General features: G+C 45.8%; 1 protein-coding gene across 2 annotated transcripts in view; it reads right to left on the bottom strand.

Moving 5' to 3' along the window:
- Positions 1-627: 627 nt before the first annotated feature.
- Positions 628-13,507, bottom strand: part of INO80 (INO80 complex ATPase subunit) — a 119,801-nt gene continuing 106,921 nt past the window's right edge. Inside the window, exons 30-36 of one of the 2 annotated variants that reach the window (XM_074327899.1) lie at positions 9,256-9,414; positions 8,519-8,621; positions 7,646-7,734; positions 5,614-5,766; positions 5,183-5,342; positions 4,242-4,457; positions 628-2,205 (exon numbers count right to left, since the gene is read on the bottom strand). In XM_074327899.1, the coding sequence (XP_074184000.1) occupies positions 1,988-2,205; positions 4,242-4,457; positions 5,183-5,342; positions 5,614-5,766; positions 7,646-7,734; positions 8,519-8,621; positions 9,256-9,414 (1,098 nt within the window). In that variant the 3' untranslated portion in view covers positions 628-1,987. Of the gene's footprint in view, positions 2,206-4,241; positions 4,458-5,182; positions 5,343-5,613; positions 5,770-7,645; positions 7,735-8,518; positions 8,622-9,255; positions 9,415-13,507 lie in introns of both variants that reach the window. The other variant, XM_074327898.1, reaches the window with a different exon arrangement.

The following is a 13,507-nucleotide window of genomic DNA, read 5'->3' as shown; positions in this document are numbered from 1 at the left end:
CAGAAGTATGCTGTAGGAACTTAAGTCATTTATATCGATTAGCATACGGTAAAATTGGTTTCCTATATTCATTTCGCTTAACGTTGCACTTTCCAGGAATCTATTGACAACGTTGAGTGAGGACTTACTGTATTTCCGCTGGCTTGAATGATCCTCAGAGTGTACTGGCACTGCAAACTCGCGGCTCCTGGGGTTTATATACATGTATTTGTTCACATATCAGTTTTAGAAACTGGGACCATGAAATTGCGACTGGTTGGCGATTTTACATACTGCACACGACCAGGATCGTCTCTCCCTTGTGTGGAGCATGAACCCATCAGTATTACTACAGTGTAACTGCCTGATGGTAAAACAGGCCAAGCTGCCCACACCGAAGTCCTGGCGTTTAGGTCCTGAATCGTACGTAACAAGCCCAGACTGAGGCCTTGGCCTTGCATGAGGCGCTTGGTAAAGCCTCCTCGCTGACGGATGGAGGCAGATTTCTCACCTCAGTTTAAGGAGCCACTAAGGAAACCCGCCGAGAAACGTGCTCCTCCCACGGACCACCCCTCTGACCACACATCCCACCAAGAGCCCTGTACACCCCCCGAGGAGGGGCAGCTGCAAAGACCACAGGCACTCCAATTTACATAAAATTATCTCACTCCATTTTATTTAAGATTTTTTTCTCCAGTTAGTAAAAGAAAGATGTGTCTCTCTTTATACATATGTACAAGTTCAGTTATAAAAATAGCACATTCAAAGAGAAAAAAGGCTTGGCATTTTTCTGCTTCCCTCTAAACAGCATCTGTACACAGGAGTCGGAGTTTGGGCAGGGGAATCTTAATGATTTAAATTAAATGATTCCCCTACCACTCCTACTCCCAAAAAAAGTTTTAAAAATCAATCTATCTAAACTCAATTCCGCGATTTTCAGGTGTGCAAATTAGAGGCTGGCCCGCCCGGAAGCACCTGCTCCACCAAGGACATCAGGCTGGGGGACAGGCAGAAACACCTCCCATGCAAACACCACCCCTTTGCCTCTCTTGGAGGGAAGCAAGCTCAGGCTGGTGGGGCTGGGAGGCTCGGTGCTGAGCTTGCCCTCTTTCCATCCTCTCCTCCTCACTCCTGCTGTCCCTTCCTTTCTCAGTGCAATACAGACAGTGCATACAGCCAAGCAGGGGGCTGAAGGGCGAGGGTGGGGAGACTGTGCATTCAGGAAGGGCAAGGGGAGTCTGTAAGAGGGCAGTGAGGACGTCCTGCTGACTGAGGTGGCTCCTGGTCTCTTACTGGCTTCTAGGAGTCCCAAGGTGGGAACTGCTGCTACTGTTGCTGGTGGGACCTGAAGGTTCTCTGGTGTGAACCATGCAGGACAGGGGAGGAAATGCTGGGCAAACACGGTCTCCAGGCATGCTTCCTCCAGCCTTTTGTCACCCCCAAAGCCACGACCTTCTTTTGCACTCACTGCTTTCTTCATCGGTGACACTGACAAATGGGGTTTGGAGACCTGGGGAGCTGCCCAAAGACTGAGGGTACCAGGTACATGATTTCCTCCCTTCCGAGCCCTCTAGGAAATCTCAGCCCTAAGGGAAGGCTCCCTGTGAAAGGCTCTTCACAGCACTGTGGAACCTTTGCAAGGGACATGGCCAGAGCTGGAGAGCGGAAGGGGGATGAAGTGTGCCTGAGCGTCTACCTGGGGTCTACGCCAGGCCCTTCCCCGGGAGCACGAGCTGTAAGACGCAGCTATCAAATTCATCTGAGATGCTGCGGGGCTCATCTCTATTCTCGGGCCTCCTTCCCACAGGCAACCCCGGAGCATGACTCAAGACACAGGTGGTGAAAGTGCTCGCACTAACACCTGCCTGTCCTTCCTTTGCTGCAACTGGTCACCTCTGCCCCCTGACCCGGTACATAAGATGCTGCACTGGGCAAGCCAAACAAGACCACCTGCAGGCTAGGATGCCAGCCCCCGGTTTGGTTAAAGGAAGCTGGAGGGCCCAGGTGGTTACCGTCCTCCAGAGGGGTGGGTGCCTTTGCCCTGTTTCCGGACCAGGGAGTCTGGGGCTAGGCTGCTGGTCAAGTGGAGGCTCTTGGGAGTCCCAGGAACATTATTTCCTTTGCTCAAAGGGGAACTCAAGGGAGAAGAGGCGCTTGAAGGTCCAAAGTCAGCAAGGCCAGCAGGCCGAACAAGGGACGTCTGCAGAGGACTGCTGGCAGATATTCCTGTGGGCGTGGAGAGAGAGACAAGAGGAAAGTAAGCAGCAGTCGTGCTGAGCTGCTGGAACCTGACCTTGGTTACTGGAGTCTGCGCTGGAGGTGAGGTCGTGGGGAACCTTCCCACAACCTCTTCTGAGCACATCTGCTTACTCCTGTCAACTGTCCATTCAGTAAGAGGGATGTATTTTTAAGAGAAATCTGACACCGACCCAGCCCTCTTCACGTTACGTCATCTACAAGGAGTAAGACGTCACCTGGGTGCTCCAGGGAAGAGCACGTTACATGTGGGGTGAGGGATGAGCTGTAACTTACTAGGCATTAATAAGTATTTTCTTCCATATTCCTTCTTTCTACACCATTTGTGATTAGCTGCTTCTTAATTTTAGATGATGTCCTTTACTCGTCTGGCCAGAGGGCACAAGGCGGCCCAATCTAGCTGCGTCTAGACTCATGCGGTTCTCCTGGCACCGGACGTGGCCACCCCTGTTCTCTAAGCCTTGCCACTTCAAGGACCCAGTTAAAATCTCCCGCCTTTAGTGATGGCTTCCTGGGCAACAGTGAACTCTCTTTTTTCCTTGTATGAGCCAAATCCACTTACAGCTGGTAACATATTGTCTCATACGATGCTTCAATTGTTTCTTGTGTACTGGTTTTACTTTCCTAAAAAGAATTTTCGGTGCTTGGTGGGCAGACACCTGTCTCTTTTCAGCCACAGTGGAACTGCAGGTAGTCTCTGAAGCAGCTCTTTTCCTTCTTTCCTGTACCGTTATCCAGCATTGCTGCTTTTTCTTGTGGCACGCTACCCCGCTGCCTCCTCCGCCCCTCCTGCCCCCTTTCAGGCCAGGTCTCCAGGAGGAAGCCCCATGATGCCCGTGCTCTGCCTATTTGTGGGTGAGACCCCACGGAAGCCTTGACTACTGGCAATGCTGCTGTTTTCCAAAGATGTGATGAGGGTTCAAAAACACTGGCCTCGGCTATTATTCTTCACGTTTGTTGAATGAACAAACAAATGAAAGTTGAGATTGCTACAGCAGCAGAAAGGGGAAGTGAACTAGTATTTACTGAGCAGTCTCTATTCAATAACACCTTCCTTGCTACAATAACCCCATGAGTTAAATACTGAGCCCATGTTTTGAATGGGGAGAGAGGTCTGTAAACGGGGGCGCCCCTTCTACCCCTCTTGGATGTCCTACATTCCATTGCTACAACTATCGTCCACCTGTCAGGGTCACAACAGCCACTCCCTTCTCACACTTACCAGAGCCCACTGTCATACGCCTGACAAGCTCTTGCCCATCAAGTCTTGCCATGTCTTTCCAAACTTGGCTTCCACTGCTGTTCATTAGCACGGCCTGACTAACCTGCGTGGTGACCCCCAATAGGCCTTGGTCACTGCCAACTCTGTTGCCAGTACAAATCAATCGTTAGCCTCCTTTCTGAGTTACAGTCTGGGCACTTGGTCATCAGGTCCATGGTTCCTCCTTTTTCTGATCTACGGCCTCAATGAAAATCTCACTCCCTCTTTTTTCACTCAATACACATATATTGTCTTGTCTCGCTGTTAAACATACTCCACATAGAGCTTCCCCTTTTTACTTCTATTACACACTTGAGAGCAGGGTCCATGTGTTATGTACACAGCAGGTGCTTAAAATCTAAGGTGATGGATCACATAACTGGGTAAATGTTAACTATGCTAGCCCGAGACTACTGAAAAATGGGTCTCGGGAAATGTAATTACTGAAATATGGATCTTGGGAAAAAATCAGTTCTCAAAGCAGGAAAAATTCTGACTGTTGAAAGGAGTATAGTCCAGAAATTCAGCTCTCTCCTTCCACAGCTATTTCCACCTTGAAGGCGGCTCTGTACTAAGTCACAAGGACAAAGGGAGGTCAGGACTGCTCAATGCAGAAACAGAACCCAACATGGGCTCTGGGAAGGAGCTTCCTGGGCTGGGGGTGTCCTACCTGGTCTACCCAGCAGAACACTCAGTGGGCTCTCCCTGACTGGAAAGGAGCCTGCTGCCCCATGGGGCCTTGTACCTTTAGACACGTTGTACCCGTATGCAGCATAGGCGGCTGCGGAGGCTGCTGCAGCCCCTGCTTTGGCTCCTGCCATTGCGGCAGCACTGCCCGCGGTGGACTTCCGGCTCCGGCCTTTCCCTGCTCCTTTGGCTGTGCTTCCTGAACCTTTGGGGCGGCCTCGGCTTCGGGCTGAGTGACCACGTCCTGCGGTTGGCATTTCCTGAATGGAAATTCCTGTGGGAATAAGCGGGCCAAGAGGGGGAAAAAAAAATCAATCTCTTCATGTTAACAGAATCTTCTCCTGACAGGGTAGGTTAAGGGTGTTTGTTTCAGGGCTTTCAGGGAGGTCTAGGTCCCCATTTAATGGCTGGGCCACGGAGTCATACCAAGTTAGTCACAATTCTAAACAGAATAACCCGACTCCTCAAGCTGTTTTCTTTCTAGAAGAGTGGTTTCATTACTCCTGAATTTCTTCTCTAAACGGGGTCATTACTAATGAACGCCAGGGACTGGCTACCTGAGACCCACCTGCAAACTCCAGTGTGCGCCTGCCTCCGAGAGTCAACTTTTACTCCCATTCTAAACCTCGAGTGCCTTGAGAAATAGCAGCCCCACAGGCCCCACAGAACCAAGTGAGGGAAGGCCCAGAAAAGCTAATTTTAATTAAAAACTAGCAAAAATAAGGTGAAATATGAAAGACCAGGTGACTATAAAACAAAGAAGTTTGAAATCTTTGTATAGTTCTCACTTTGCTTTCCCTAAAGCTTCCCTTTCTCCCTTTCACTTAACAGGGCTAATTCTGAGCCTCCAAATTCTTTTTGTTCCACTCCATTCTTCTTTAAAGGAAACACAAATGCCATGATTCTAGAATAAACCAGGATCTCATCCACCGCCAAACCAATGCCTTTTCTGACGCAGGGGACCAGGCCCAAGGTGCATGGGACAGCAGCAGCACTTACCGTTCACGGTGTCCGAGACAGACCCCGTTATGGAAGCGGGAGAGTTGGTGGCTCGAGACTGAGGGGCTGAAGAGGCCGGGTCATCCACGATGACCAGCATGTCATTGCTGCTCTCATCGGGGGGAATGGAGCCGGTGTGCAGCTCACTGCTGATGGAGATCTAGAGGGAGGGTAGAAACCACCACTGCTTGTACCCACAGCCCGTGGCCCTGTGCCCACGTGAGGGCGGCTCCTCAGGTCTTGCCACTGCTTCCCTCCTGAGGGTGAGACCCCTGCTTTGGCTCCAGAGAAGCCAGCCTGTCCTCATTTCTTTTCCTTATGGATTCCATGTGCAACTCCCTTCTCCAAGGCAGGGGACTCCAGGAGAAACAATGGCCACCCAGTCGGGGCAGTCCCACTGCTGCGATGAAGGCATCTAAAGGGAGCCTCACCTCACTGAACGGGCTGGGCATGGCCGAGTCCACGCTAATGAAGGAGTCGTCCCCATCAGCAGACAGGTTGGAGTTATCAGCCGAGGGAACAAATGGAATCACCAAGTTCACGCCCTCCTTTCTCCTTTTCCCATCCAATTCGTCTTCCTTTTTCTTCTGGGAACACACAAATCAAGAAATACGGACAAAGCATGAGGATAGGCACCAAAAGAAGAGTGGGCGTGGAGAAGAAAGTGATGACAGAAATTTGACTGTAAACCTAGATTTCACTTTTTTCAATTAGTGTATTTTTAAGGAAGAAAAAAACTCCTAAGGAAGGAGGAAGGAGGAAAGGGATGTCTTAAGAGTTCAAGTATATTCTACCACAATAATACAGAGCTGAAAGGCAGGCCAGCCACACCGAGCCGAAGCTGCACCAGGCCTCCTCCTCACGTGGCCAAGTGCACAGCCAGCTTCTGCACGTCCCCGCGGCAGCACGTAGCAGGGCTGAACTGACGCGGTCCCACAAGAGGGTGGGCCGATGCCTGTAGCACATTTTCTGTACATCTGTTTTTACTCTGCCTTCTTTTTAAATATACATGAGAAAGAATGTTCTCATCATACGCAAGGAATAATGATGGGTTTTTGTCATTTTTTGGTCATCATTCCCTCAATTTACATGTAAATGTTTATGGGCTGAGTGACTGAGCTACACTAAGCAGTTTCTAGAACCAAGTTCAGTAGGGCTTTGTCAAGATTAGGGACCTGGAATCACAGAATGTATCTGGAAAATTCTGGGAATCACATCCACTCACTGTACCTAATTTATTTGTTTCTACACTTACATTAGGGTTGATATGGTATGTCTTTGTGTAGTTTACATTATCACTGGGTATTTATCTGAAACTTCTATGCTCAGAGTAGGGATGACGTCTGATGTGAACTCAGTAAACCCTACAATGTCCTGTATGAGAAAACCACCTTTTCTTCTAAATGTTAAAGCTATTTTAATCTAAATCGTAGTAAGTAATGGGTTAGAGATTTGACCCTGAGATCCTGAGAACCTGAGAAACTGGGTATTGATGGCAGCCCAGGCTAGGAGGACATGATCCTTCATTCCGGGGATTTTTCAGCTTTTTAACTACAGTGAGCACCAGGGGAATCCTTCAGAAAGAGTTCCGCTTAGCAGAAGGGACATACAGAGATGCCAGAAGCACAGGTGACTAATTTGTTTAAGAGCAGAAGCCAAACCAGGGCTGGGAGGGGCAGGGTAGCACAATCCAAAGGTAAACCAAACCCACCAGGAAAAATTAGGAAGCACTTGCTGGAAGGTAGTAAATTGGTTCCAAAACAACAGTCCTTGGACATACAATAAGTCTGGGAAATTAGAACTAATGGGTTGACTCCTGAAATAAGACCAAATCCTAAAGGCCTCACTTCTGATTTACATGTCAATAAAGACCAGGGGTAAGGATTACTGACACAATATTTTAGTAGAAACAGCAAGACAGGAAGAAATGTTGGGGAACTACATCCCACTTTGCAGGTAGTCTAGTGGGCTCAAGCAGGAAATGTCAGAAGGGAGACAAAAAACAGCTCAAATCCTTGGCATGAATTGGAGAAAGAGAGATGTACAGACTGGCCAGTGATTTCTTTTTCCAGTGGTGGATGACACTGAATAGTACACTAGCAGAATCATGGTAGAGAGATTGGATCTAATGACCTCTTGCCCTTTCTAAGATTCTATGGAATCTAATAATGTAAATACATCCATTTTACCCATATTTAGCCTTATGATTTATAACATCCCGACAAATGGTTTTCATAATCATGTGACCACAGACAGGTGGGTCTGTGCAGGGAGTACAGGTCTACCAAGGCTTCGTTTCGCCTGATCAAGCGTCCAGAAGCACAGAACTGCTGCTTATCACACACAGCTGGAGCTGGATTACCAACCAGTAACCAAGACGACAAGCCATGTACCGCGAAGCCTTTTCTGTAAGCACCTCCCTGCCCCCGCCGGTCCTTGTCAGCCACCCCAAGTTTGAGGTACCTTCTCTGCATACTTTTCCCTCTTGCGCTTGCGCTCTTTGACTCGGTTGGTTTCTTCCTGCTGCCGTTTCTCTTCCTGCCGCAGTCTTACTATCAAGAAAAAAAAAATCGGATGAAGTATCTGTGCAATCATAATCCTCTTCTCTGAAATTAAAGTGGCCACATCCTTTGATATTTATGTTCCAAAGTATGATTTTTTATCTGCCCTAGGCAGACAACTGGTGGTTTTCTAACTGGAGAAGGAACAGAGTTCTTGGATTCTTAACAGTTTTGGGGTTCAACCCATGACTGTGTAATTACCATGGGTCTTTCATTGTCTTTATTTTTTGCAATGATATTTCTCATTGCACAGACCAAGTGTGGCTGTAGAGCCCCAAAAGATTTTCAGAAGGCGGCAGCAGATGCGAGCACTGTAAGAAAGGAGCTTCATCCTATTTTCTGACGTGATGCGTGGAAGCTCAGCTCAGAGGCTCACAGAGTGAGTCGGAAACCCATGGTTCTCAAAAGCCAGAAACACATGGGAGAAGGGTTTGTATTTTACAGCAATGTGCGCTTTCAGCTCCATAAAAATATTTCTCTGGGTAGAATTCAGTAAATTTATGACTGCCGAGTCTAGGGAAATAGCCTTCTTGGTACAAATTTATTTGAAGTCATATTATTTTAAAAATATATGTGCACTTTACCTTCTATTCCATAAGTTGTGTTTATGTTTTAATATAAAATATTAACACAAAAATGTTTCTCCCCCAATAGCCTGTGGCTCTGTCTACCCTTGGCACACAGCAAAAAGCCTCTTCCATTTTCAGATGTGTGGGGCCAGAAAAATATCTTTTGTAGGGAGGAGAGAGCATTAATAAGAGGTTAGAGTACGTACGTTTCTTCTCCAATTCTTCATCATCTAGAAGCAGACTAACTACCTCTTTGGGTTTCAAGGTATCTGGTTTGAAGTTCCCACCAGAAATCACCATCCGCTGAATCTACACAAAAGCAGATGAAAACATCATAACCAGGCATCCATCCCCATATGGCAACTATCCAAGAAGAAACATGTTTCTCAGTCTGCTCCTCCGGTGAACCCTTGGGTCCCCTATTTCTTTTTCATTCATCCAACTGGCTCATCCAGAGAATTTATTCCATTTCCAACAGAAAGGACAATGAGAACTTCTCTGCTCGGGACTGCTACCTGATAGCTAGAAGGTCCAATAATACTAACTCAAGATGAAAAAAAGATTCCAAATAATAAATTTCTTTGGAAACTAGCCAATTTGGCATACAACTTAAAGGCTGATCAAATCGAGAGTACTAGGGTGAGCGCTCCACTGTCTTTCTTCTTCTCTGCATGTGAGAGTATGTCGTACATGCGGGCAATGGTGTCACCTCCACATAACCAACAGCCGGATCTAGGCTGTCAACAGCATTCTGGTAGAAAAGGAGTGAGAAATGGCCAGGGCAGGAGAGGTGACTGCTGTCCAGGACCTGATTTTATTTTCTATCCAGGAGAAATTAAGCCCCTTCGTGACTGACGAAAGGCAAGAGCGTCTTCGTCTAGTCGATGTGGCTGGACTTCCCGTCTCCTCCACCAGCACAGCACTCCCTTTGCCTCGTGCGTACCTCGCTCTTCTCCTTGGCTCTCTGCAGAATGCGTTCCTCAATGGTGCCCTTACAGATGAGCCGGTACACAGTCACCTGCTTCGTCTGCCCCAGGCGGTGCGCCCTGTCCATGGCCTGCTGGTCCACCGTGGGGTTCCAGTCGCTGTCATAGAAAATCACCTGCGCAGGCAGGACGGGAACACAGCAAGGACTGAGCACTCTCAGGGCAAGGCCAGGAATTCTGACAGCAACTCAGCCACTCATCTCTTTGCATGAGTTTCGTGTCAGATTTTTTTCTATATTAAAATGAGCAGATATTCACTTATAAAACTAAGCCACTGTTTCACTTGCCCTGGATAAAGGGATATACTTTGGGCTTTTATCAGGGTTTTCATAAAAAAGAGAGAGTGGTAATAATAATTAGTTAACACTTAGTGCTCACTATTTGCCAGTCATTGTTCTAGGTGCTTTATGTGTATTAACTCATTTAAATCCCATAATCACTATGATTTAGGTACTATTAAGACCCCATTTTATAGATAAGGAAACCGAAGCACAGAGGAATTAGAGAATTTATCCAAGACTACACAACCTAAGTAAGTGGTGGGCCATGGATGTGAGGAATGTAAAAGCTTCTCCTTAACACTAAGCTGACGTTGGTAAGAGACAGGCATGACGTTCCAGGCATTCTCACGCTCCCGTCAACAGGGTCTTTCCCTGCCCCTTGAATTCCAGGAAAGAAACCTTTAAAGGTTCCCTGGAAGCTACTTTCAGTTTGCTAAAAAACAAACACAAACAACAACAACAAAATGTCCTGCCTCTTCCTCCACCCCAGTAGTGATCCGAAAACCAACAGACTCCTGGGTCGTCAGCCCTGAGGCTACTATCCAATCCAGTGGACCCCCTAAAAGAAAGCCACTTCAAAATGGCCCTCATCTCTCAAGCATCCTCCTCTATACTTAATCACGTCACCAAAACCAGTGTGTTTCTTCAGAAACGAATCTATCCTTTCTACTGTCCCACTGTCCCTCTCCTGGGCTAGGGCCTTGCCACCTACGTCTGCCTCACTAATGCTGTCAGACCAGCGTGCTTCCTAGATCTCCGTCTCCTTCGTCTTCAGTCTACATTGAGTACAACTGCAGACCATTCCCTCTCTGCCAGTTATGCTGTAACACACCAAGCCCAAACTTCCCTCAGTGATCGGTTCTGCTATACTGAACCAACTTCATTTCTGTTCTTTCCTAACATAAACGCACCCCTTCCCTTTTGTCAGACAGGTCTCTTCAATGTTCCTCACTTGTACTACATTTGTTTGCACCACTTTTTGCTCAAGCTGTTTTTCTGACCTATAACCCTTCAACTCTTCTCTACTGGTCCTTTAAGATTTGATTCAAGCTTCACCATTTTCAGGAAGGCCTCCCTGATTTCTCTTGCTTATAACCATGTCTCCTTTTCCTATTCCTTATGAATTCCTATTAGAAATAATAAATAAAATCTGTTGAGCACTTACAATATGTCTGGCACTAGTATGCATATATACTTCATGAAATTTTCACAAAATAGCCTATGTATTTCCTTCATCCTATAAAGTAGGAAGAGACTGGCCGGAGCTCACAATTCTAACAGTCTCCTCCCACAAGCTACACTAGTAGCAATTCCTTTCCTTGCCTACCCGGGTCCAAGTTCCCACTCAATTACTAGTATCTATGCGTGTCCAATTATTTTTATTGAAAATATCTTTCTGTCCAGTCTTATTTGAAGACAGACACCATCCATCAGTACAAAGTAGAATTCTATAGACACTAGTCAATTTACATTAGAATCTCTAAGGAGATTGATCAAAACTAGACAGAGCCTAAAAATATAACCTGGAGAGTGATTTGTCTCTCTTGAAACTCGTTCTTGCTGATGCTTTTCCCATTGCTTAATACTATTCCTAAGTAATTTATTGGTTTTCTCATCTAAAAACAGAGGCAATTCTTCTGCCATTCTCTGGAGAATTCAGACTTTTGGTGAAGATGAACACAAGGCATCAGCCATTTTCAATGCTCTTGCCTCTACTAATAAGAATCCCCACTGGTGCTTTTTTGCCTTGCTTTTATATGAGGTATAAACCCTCAATTTTTAGTACACGTTAGAATTTTGGGGGAGAAAATTTTAAACTGCTTGCCAAGGAAAAAGATCATTGTGAAACCGTTTGTTAATCCACAGTGTCCACACACCTAGGATATGGACGTCCACAATGCCTGTCGCTTGGAGAGGAGCACAGCAAACCTGACCACAGGACATTCTGGAACTTCAACAAGATATACAAAATTCTAGGAAATCCCGTTTAAACTTTCAAGGAGAAGAAACGAAGAGGAGGCAGCGTTAATGAAAAGGAGACTAGCAGTTGGACTGGGGGAAACATTATTTGCCCAACATACCTTAAATGACTACATACGTGTTTGTGGAAAATGAGAGTTGACGTCACACCCCAAATATAGTAAGTACCTTTAGTCGTCCAAGCCTGAGGCAATGGTTCAGCATGAATTCATAATGGGGAGTTCTATATTATGAATCATGTCATAGGTGCTTCCTTAACATTTACATTTTTCCTGCAAGTCTCAGTGACAACCAAACCTGATTCAACTTGGGTTTTTTTGAGCTCATAAACAGTATGATTAAAACCTAGGGAGATAGGTTTGCAATTTAACTTCAAAAAACCCCCCAAATTTAGTGGCTACTTATCATGAGTTAAAAAGAAGTGGGAAATTTGGAAGAGAGAATAAAATTTAGAAAAATACTTACCCAGGGAAAATGAACATGAAGTATGAGCAAATAAATTAAAACAATAACAAAAAATAGAGAACTAAAAACCAAGCTAAATGTATGGTTATTATCTAATCTGACAACATAAACACAGAATCAACCATCACACGAACTCGGGGTGGGGAAGTGGGGAGACAATGCCCATCACAGGAGGACAGAAATGACACCTGTATTTGGTAATCAGGTTTATGGGACTCAGTGAGACACTCTAGAGAAAAACAAACAATAATGAAAGGATTAGATCAACTGACTTAACTAGGAAAGATTAAAGCAAGTCAATCTACAAAGCGTGGCCCAGCAATGACTAAGGGGAAATATATTAATAGCACCTTCATGAAGTTGTAAACACCAAGTTGGACAGGAATGATGAGGAAGAGGTAAGAGTTGAGATGGGGTGAAGGCACCTGACTATATGTAGGTCGATGAGAAGTAGTTTCAGGGGATGATGGACTGAAATGGAAAACAGGAACATTTTTAAGAGCAACAACTGGAAAAGCTGGCCCAGCACTTGGAGGGTGGAAATCTCCTCCCCTGTCCCCCACCCCAAGAGAATGGGTGGAAGTTCAGTCTCTTGGGAGGGCTGAAAGCTGTCCCACGTTGTCTTATAGGACACAGGACTTTTCACATTGCTGCCAAGGGACAAAAGCTCCTCATTCTCTACATGTAAACATTTAAAACAGCAAAGAGATCCCTACTTCAGGAAGAACACACAAAGAACAACACGGATAGTAGGAGGCAGCTGCCATTAATTACATGCAAAAACCATGTTTTTACTAAAAGAGTGTGCCAGAGTCCCACTGTTTACAAATACATATTTATATATGCATTCTCAATCATAAGACATTGAGTTTTTCCTGACATATTAGGCTGACTAACCTCTTCCTTGTCCATAAATGGCTCTGGGGATCTTCCAAAGCTAAATAAATCTCAGGACAAAGGAAAAATGCCAGGCAAGCAGTTAAGCCTATTGTTTCTCTAGTAACACACACAGAAAGCACAACCCGACTTCACAAAAAGCATAACCTAGGAGTTGATTTCAATCTGTGGTCTCATTTTTCTGAGGAGTATTCCATAAGGTTTTAATTTACAAGTGAGTCCCCAAGCCCTCCCCTCAAAACTAAATGTAAATTATTTTGGAATTGGGAACTCAGAATATTCAGAGCCTCTCTTTAGCCCCCAGCATAAAAAGGGAATTCCTATTTCTATTCCTCTTGCTATGGGTTAGGGGCCTATTTTGGTTCTTTGTGGCTGGCAGGAGCTCCTTACCCCCACCAGACAAACTATGTGAACACTGGAAGCATGATGCAGATCTTCCCCCTCAAATCTGCTTATTTTTTTGACCTGCTAAGGGTCAAATGAACAACTAATGAACAGCTAAGGGAACTATTCCTTAAGAAACCATAGACCAAAGCTGAGACAGGCAGGCTGAGAAGGAAAATACATTGTAATCAAATGCACTTAT

Source organism: Rhinolophus sinicus, linkage group LG03 (genome assembly GCF_036562045.2).
Source record: "Rhinolophus sinicus isolate RSC01 linkage group LG03, ASM3656204v1, whole genome shotgun sequence".
NCBI classification, from domain to species: Eukaryota; Metazoa; Chordata; class Mammalia; order Chiroptera; family Rhinolophidae; genus Rhinolophus; species Rhinolophus sinicus.
The sequence above is the reverse complement of the archived record's forward strand: the minus strand, read 5'-3'. Positions and strand labels throughout refer to the sequence as shown.